This window comes from Labrus bergylta, chromosome 11 (assembly GCF_963930695.1).
Source record: "Labrus bergylta chromosome 11, fLabBer1.1, whole genome shotgun sequence".
NCBI lineage: Eukaryota > Metazoa > Chordata > Actinopteri > Labriformes > Labridae > Labrus > Labrus bergylta.
The window spans coordinates 1,208,980-1,217,500 of NC_089205.1; the positions used below are offsets into that span (position 1 = coordinate 1,208,980).

The window sequence follows — 8,521 nt, forward strand, 5'->3', positions numbered from 1 at the left end:
TGAACAATCAGGATACCGAGTTAAGACATGGGTACAGTTATTCAAAAATGGACTCGTTAACCATTAATCCATTAACAAACTTTGATAGCTGTTAATCATTTCATTCCGTTAATAACTAAAGTTAACGTTAATGTTGGCGTAAATGTTGACATTAACTGGTATTGTAAAAAATTAAATAAAAAAAACTTTAGCTTCTTGCAATGTGAATAGACTCAAGTTCTAAAAAGGTCATGATGACTCAGAAGACTCAACATTACACACAAAATCGTTTTTTTTTTTTAAATATATCACCACTGTCTTCACTCTCTATCTGCACTAGAGAAATATATTCGTATTCTCGATAAGCTCTCTAAAGTAAGATACAGGATACAGCATGTTATAGTCTCATCATGTAAGAGCAGGGTTTGTCATTAATGGAAACTGAATTTACTAAACTGTAAGTCAAATTAATGTCCAGGTAAAAATAATAATACAATATTTAATGCAGTTAATTAATGATAAACAGCCCTGCTGATATTTCTGTTTTTCCAAATCGACATGAAAGCCCACATCTTCTCTCCTCTTTTTATATGCACACCATATTTGCATCTATACAAACTCGAGGCACTTGCCAGCACCCCTCAGAACTTGGTGCCCTAACTGCCTATATCGCCTTAAGCCTGACCTGCACCTGACGGAGAAAGATGATTTCCAAATGAGGTCTCCAATTATGTATTTTACAATTGTCATTCCCCCTGCTCCTTGATCACTGTAACCGTCAAGTTTTCAAATGTTTCTGGAAAGAAGTTTTGGGGATAACTTGATATTATTGGTATAATTTGCATTATTTAGGATCATCAAGAAGTTCTAATGTAGTTAGGTTAAGGTTTGACTTCACAGTAAAAACTATTTCAGAAACCCTCCTTCCCTGTTTGCATGTGAAGCGTTTCCACAAGCAGTTCTGCTTCAGATTCACTTCTCTATCCGTCTTTTCTCCCTAATTAGGAACAAGTATAAGCTTAAGTTGACACATACAAATCCTTTCTATCCTGCAGAGAGTCACTTCTGTTCCCTTCACTCTCAACTCTCTAATGTTTGTCTGTGCACTGTTTTCAAATGCACACAATTGGAGTTGTTCAACATCTGGACAAGAGGTCATGAGCTCACTCCAGAGCTGAGAGTCCAGTGACACCTGGTAAGTGACAGAGGCAGACATTGGACATGTCAAATAGTACCTGAACGAAGTCTCTGAAATAAACTAACTGACAAATATTGAGGGTGACAGAAACAGTTTCTAAGTTAAGGCTACTAGTCTCTAGTCTCAAACAAATTTGAGAGAGTTTCAACATGGTAGCCTCATAATGACGTTTATAGAATACTTGAGCTATGAAAGAGATAGTGATTAGATTTGGAGACAGTACGTGAGGAAACACCTGAGATTTGAAACTGCTTAAAAAGGACATTGTGTTTTGGTGCTTTAGAAGTTAATGACACACAAACACACACTCCTTACCCATCACTCCAGTAAACGTATTTGTCCTATCATATATATATCCTCAAAGAACAAGCAAAATTAAATTAAGCAAATAATAGCCCCTTACTATCTGCCCCTCAGTCCAGACTACTTTGACCTAATTGCTGTCAGGTAAATGGACCTTAAACCATCATTACACAATGAGATGTTTTAATTAACATTATTGGTTGTTTTTTTTTTAACCTGGACAACTTGAAAATCCCAATCTGATAAACCTCCACTGCTACTTCTCTTTGTACAGCCATGAGTAACAAACAAAGTCAATATTTTTTTATTAAACTCAATTCTCTCCCAAAAACAATCAAATACATATGTAGGACAGAGTGCGCAGGTGAAAATGCACACTAACATTAGCCAAGTGCATTAGACATAAAGATATTAAATGGTGGGGCAAAACAGGGCAACTATTAAATTGTTCACAACGATTATGACAATAATAATAAAAAATGATCAAAGCTAACTTGAGTTTAAGTAAGAAACATAATGTAAAGTATCCTGCACAAGTTTGCCTAATCCACTTAGATGAGACTTTTTGTTTTGTCAAAGAGTTTTCTTTTTGTATTGTTGTCTAATTAGTCCTATGACCGACCATTACAGTTCTGGAGCAGAGGGTAGCCACACAAAGCCAGTCGACCATCTACACCTCTGAGACCAGTGTTGATCAAGGACAAAAACAGAACTACAGCTTATTCCTAGTTTGTCTAAGAATGTTGGAGAAAAACAGAAACCAACACAAATAAAGGATGTCCCCAGTCAGCCCAGATTAGATCTGAAAACAGGGGTTTCTAGCTTTGACGGCTAATTGGCTGTGAGACTGCCAATTAGCTGTCAAAGCTAATTGGCAGTCTTAATGACAAGAAATCATTAAGTTCTTATCACAATTTGATTGACACATATATATTTATGTCAACCTAAAAGTTAAAGCGTTGGAACTGGCTCTTGTGCCTTCTATGAGGGAAACCGTGAATAAAATCCTGAATAGTGTGTTGCTGATCTTTCTAATAATTTCAAACAAACTTCACCCATCACAGGGATTTTATTAGGTATGGGTACGATATTCCGGGTACTCGAGTACTCATTGTTGACGTTATTACCATAGTAACATTTCATTACACTCTCACACGCATTGTTAAAAGTTCAACTTAGTTTGTGTTACATGTGTAAGTGAGCTTTCTTGGTTTGCCTTAATAATTACAACGTATGTAGAATGTGTTACCCACATTTTATGAATTACAAAATTCATCAGCACAGTTCTGAGCCCTGACTGAGACTGGGAAACATCGGGGAAGCTGCAGTTAGGCAACTGAACAAAGAGCTGGCACTGAACTGGTGGGCATAGCTGCTTACTGCTGCCTTATGGGAGCCAAAGTGACCATCACAGAGAGAGAACCTAAAACTTCCTGTCAGCTAACGTGAGGGCAAACATGCTCCAACACTCCTAGGTGTTAGTGGTGATGTCAAAGCTAACACCTGGGAGTACTCCTTTGTGCTGATGCTACAGCCTCTGAAGCACTTGTGCTCAGAGTCTACTGTTGTGTCGCACTGGCCTGCAAGATCCTCAAAGAGCAGGATACAGCCTTTCTGTGACTGCTGGAGCAGCAATCTGCAGCTGAAGAGGTTGTCTATGACAAGTCATGTATATGAAGCCTGGAAACTGACACCAAGGAGGGATTTGTGAAATAAATAACTTACCTTGCTTTTAGTGCAGACAAAGTGGACTTGTCAATCCTGAAGAACAAACACAGAAATCACAAAAAGAAAGACACACACACACACAGAAATATTAATGATCACACCTATGATGCAAATTGCTTAAAAAGCCATGATAATATTGTTGAGTGATTCAAATTCAATTCAATTCAATTCAGTGTATTTGTATAGCGTAAACTCATAACAAGTGTTATCTCAAAATAAAGAATGGTGAATGATAAATGGTCTCAGACAAGCAAAGCCCCTTTCTAGTCTTCTGATAACGCAAAGTGTTTTTTACAGTAAATGTCACATTCGCACACTGATGGCACTATACTGCCTAACAGTATTAATCCTTTCACATGTATTCATGCTGCTGATATAACAGTGGGAGCACTTCAGGGTTCAGTGCCTTGCCCAAGTACACTTTGACATGTGACTGCAGGAGCTGAGAATCAAACCCCCACCTTCTGTGTTTTGCCTCAACAAGCTGGTCAGACTGGTTATGAGAGGCATCAGTGTTTTCAGACAGATTGTTGTCTTTTTACATTGCACTTTAGTTTTGGTCTGGCATAGCAAAGATAACCTTTTAACAAAGACTGGTTGAAATCAAAACCATAGAGGCTTAAAATGTACAAAGCCTAAAAAAAACCCTAAAAAACCCTTGATTCTTCAGTTTGATGCAAATCAGGGTTATTTATGTTAATTCTCCTTTAGAGCTACAAACCACTTCTTCAGCTGTTGACAGTGCAAGCACTCCCCATGACACAGCCAGCACTCCTTGATAAATCTTCTGTTTTTGTAATTTGATAAATTTCATGTGAGTTGCTGCCCCTCAGCTCTTTCAACTTAGATTTTTGTCTGTCTGGCAGTCAAGTCTGCCTCAGCCCAGCTGACACTACATCTGAGTGTGTCAGTATATTCAAGCACTAAAGTGTTCAGCTTCTTCAGCACTGTGTCCTGTAAACAGAGCTGTGTCCACTGTCCCGTAACAGGAGAGCAACAACAAAAACAACAGACAGTGACAGCAGGCAGAGACAAAGAGGCCTGTTGATAGTAATGAACAGAGATATCACAGAGTGAAACTGTACGTATACACACGCGCGCGCGCACACACACACACACACACACACACACACACACACACACACACACACATGCATGCACACACCCACGTGCGCACACACACACACAGACACACACATGCATTCACACACCCACGTGCGCACACACACACACACACACACACACACACACACATGCATTCACACACCCACGTGCGCACACACACAAGGCTGTCAAGCAGAGGACAAAGTGTTAGAGGAGAGGTGTGACACACAGGATCAGCCTCAGTCCCCACCCATCCTTCCTTTTAGAAAAAAATGTTTAAATTTTAGCAATCCACACACACGCGCACGCACACACACACATATGCACACGCACACACACACGCACACGCACGCACATGCACGCGCACGCATGCACACACACACACACACACACGCACGCACACACACACACACACACACACACACACACACACACACACACACACACACACAAATTTTCCCTTGCAAAAATGATAATAATCTGCCTCTTTGTCTATAGTGACTACATTGAATTTACCATTACTATGAGCACACACACAGCAGACACACACACTATAATAGCATTCAATGAAAAGTTAACACACCAGCCGAATCCACCAAATGAAAGGCTTCTCCTCCGCCTCAGCATTTTGTCAGACTGAACTTCTCAGGAGTCTCTCACTCTCAGCCTCCGTCCTCTGGGTAAAACTCTGCTGTCAGTCTCTCTCTCTCTCAATTCTGTTTGTACTTGCACTCTGTGTCTCTCTCACCCAATCACCGTCCCTCCCTTCCCCTCCCTCAGTCCCCTCTCTCTCTATTGGCTCTTTTTTTTCCTTTTGTCTCTGCTGTCCTCTTCTATGGTACCCCCTCCCAGAGCTGTCATTCTCCAGTTGGCAACTTGACCTTTCAACTTTTTTCCTACAGCAACACTTGCTCTTTGGCTTCATCAGACTATTTGACACATACATCATTTGACAATACTGAGGTATAAACTCATTACAAGGGGAGGAGTTGTTACAATCTCACATCTAACCATGTGTGCTTGTTTCACCCAAACACAGACAAACATCACAATCAACTCTGTTCTCTATACCACCAGGGAATATGTTTGCTTCCAGCATTGTGGATCTCATTTGTGAGTTTATTGATGTCTATAGTCTCCAGAAGGAGAAGAAACCTTACAACTTGTGTATCAGTTCTTCATTGTCTCCAAAATCAACCAATCCATGAAACAAATGATATTGCAAAAGTCACACATCAACTGAAACTACAAGTGAGGAAGGAAAACAAGGTTAAAAAACATGATAACATAAAAAAATAACTTTTTAAGAGTGAGACCAACATCTGCACAGAGACAGAAAGAGAGAGAGAGAGCGAGTGAGTGAGTGAGTGAGAGCGAGTGAGTGAGAGAGAGAGTGAGTGAGTGAGTGAGTGAGAGAGTGAGTGAGTGAGTGAGAGAGTGAGTGGGTGAGGGAGCAAGTGGGCGAGTGAGCGAGTGAGTGAGTGAGTGAGTGAGTGAGTGAGAGAGAGAGCGAGTGAGTGAGTGAGTGAGAGAGCGAGTGAGTGAGAGAGAGAGTGAGTGGGTGAGGGAGCAAGTGGGCGAGTGAGCGAGTGAGTGAGTGAGTGAGTGAGTGAGTGAGTGAGAGAGCGAGTGAGTGAGTGAGCGAGCGAGTGAGTGAGTGAGAGAGAGAGTGAGTGAGTGAGTGAGCAAGTAAGTGGTAAGTGAGTGAGCGAGCGAGCGAGTGGGTGAGGGAGCAAGTGGGCGAGTGAGTGAGAGAGCGAGTGAGAGAGTGAGTGAGTGAGAGAGCGAGTGAGAGAGTGAGTGAGTGAGAGAGCAAGTGAGAGAGTGAGTGAGTGAGAGAGCGAGTGAGAGAGTGAGTGAGATAAATAGACAGAGGTGATAAATGTCATATGAATTGACATGTATTTCCGTCAGTATAGATTTAGAGGATGTATAGATGACCAATTGTTTTTTTTTATATCTCTGTGTTGTTGTCTTTATGTTTGTTTACACAAATAATAATCAAATAACAATCAATTAATAATTTAAAAAGATAAAAACAGAAGCGCCAAAAGAGCGATGGACAGAAAAGGCAAACAAACAAACACACAAAATAAACAAACAAACAAACAAACGAAAGAACATACAGAAAAATACAGATCAAACACAAACAAACAAAACAAGACAGAAACACAAAAAATAAGACAAACAGACACATGTGTAGATGTGTATGGGGCGGCTTTGACTAAGTTGGTAGAGTCATTGTCTCTCAACCGAAAGGTTGAGGGTTCGATCCCCAGCTCCTGCAACAGCATGTCTGATGTGTCCTTGGACAAGACACTTCACCCTGAATAGGTCTGCAGTTACCTCTGATGGTCTCATCCTCCGCAACCTCTGTGAATGTGTAGGTGTGACCTGGGGTGTAAAGCGCTTTGAATAGTCAGAACACTAGAAAAGTGCTCTACAAACTCAAGTCCTTTACCTTTTACACAGGCAAGCAAACAAAGCTTAAAAAAAACAACAACAAAAGGACGGATAGAAATACAAACCAACACACAGATGGAAGAAAGCAGACAAACTTACAAAGCAAACAAATATGCAAACAGAAAATCTGTCAGACAGCCATACAAATAAATCTACAAACAGACACAAACAGACACAAACAAACAAACAAACAAACAGAAAGTCTGTCAGACAGCCATATAAATAAATCTACAAACAGACACACACAAACAAACAAACAAACAGATGAACACTTTAACAAAGCAAAAAAACAGACACTCATACAAGAAAACACAAACGTTATGACACATAAATTAACCTAGCAAATAAACAATGCAACAGACACACAACAAAGAAACAAGCAGACACACACAATACAATAAACAAATATACTCATAAACAAACAAATAAACAAAGGCATAAGACACATGTTCACACACTGACAGCAGATGCTGCTGCGTAAATTACACATCACATTCACACACACTCACACACACTCACAAGCACACTTTGACATATAGACTGGAGGAGCTGGGGATCGACACTGCCCATTGGGAGACCACCCACTCTACCACAGCCAGCCCATCAAAAGTTAAAATTTGAAAGGTTTTTTTGCCTCCATGTATCATAATGTGATTGAACAGAAGACAGGTCTATAACTGAAGGCTCTGCCTCCAATAGGTATAATGTTTTCTTTGTAATATTACAAATCCCCTTTTATAGTTTAACTTGACTCAGGTCTCTCCATTGTTATCAGTGAAGAACCTCCTCCACATTGTCATAAATTGTGAAACTTTTTACCTTTACCAACGTTACCATGGAAACGTTGGTAAGTGGGTAAAGTGAAAACAGCAACCTGTTGGATTATGTAAATAGGTCACCATATACAATACCGTATGTCTTTTGATGGATTACACTCTGAAGCATTTCTTTTTTTTTAAATTTTTTTTATTTGATCTGAAAGGCAACTGGACGTTTCATCCCAAATGCTTCTTGAGTTAAAAACTCAAGAAGCCTTCAAGAACTTCAGGTAAATCCACTTTCAGAGAAAAAAGCTTCAATTAACATAACCTGATGACTGAAAGGCTTCAGAGACATTTTTTGTGTGTGTGATTTTGGAGGGCAGTGACTTGATTTCTAAAGTTAAATCCTCTACTAAAAAGTGTGTTGATCTGTTTTTAAAGTTTTCATATCTATTTAATTTTTAACTTTGTGATCTACTTGATATTGAGTATATATGCATAATAGTGCAGTGATGTATAAAATGACTGAACTGTTGTTTTATATGTGTATATGGAACAGAACATTTTTCAAAAATCAACATTTCTTTTGTTCAATGATGAACCTCTTGTTAATCTAGTTTTTTTGCATCTGTCCCTGGTCTCACTTTCTCCAAATAATCCATTAGCAGGTAGACTTGCAAAAGGATGTTTCCATCTTTATTGCTTTGTGCCTCCCTCGCAAAATACTGTCTTCCAGCATATCTCACCCCAGCATGTAATAAGGCATTTAGTCAGGAAGTGAATTACACCCATACAGACGTGAGGGATCTACCTCTTCCCTTCATCTTTCTCTCCTTGCCTCCATCAATCCCTTAATCCTGTGTCTCTCATTGGTAACTCAGATGTATTCCCGTAGGGTTGAAGATTTAGATACCGAGCTTGTGCTCAGCTTTAGTTGGTCCTATCTCAACATCGCCATCTTTTAAAATGCACAGACAGGTACAGA

General features: G+C 39.8%; 1 protein-coding gene across 5 annotated transcripts in view; it reads right to left on the minus strand.

Annotated features, from left to right (window-relative positions):
* rap1gap2a (RAP1 GTPase activating protein 2a) overlaps positions 1 to 8,521 on the minus strand; it is a 73,279-nt gene that overhangs the window by 60,808 nt on the left and 3,950 nt on the right. For 2 of the 5 annotated variants that reach the window (XM_065960034.1, XM_029279470.2), the window contains exons 1-2: positions 4,896 to 4,999; positions 3,206 to 3,241 (exon numbers count right to left, since the gene is read on the minus strand). Coding sequence is in view for 3 of the 5 variants with exons in the window: in XM_020644556.3 (XP_020500212.1) it covers positions 3,206 to 3,241; positions 4,896 to 4,939 (80 nt within the window). In the remaining 2 variants the exon portion in view is untranslated. Of the gene's footprint in view, positions 1 to 3,205; positions 3,242 to 4,895; positions 5,035 to 8,521 lie in introns of those variants that run through there. The other 3 variants (XM_020644556.3, XM_065960033.1, XM_020644557.3) reach the window with 3 other exon arrangements.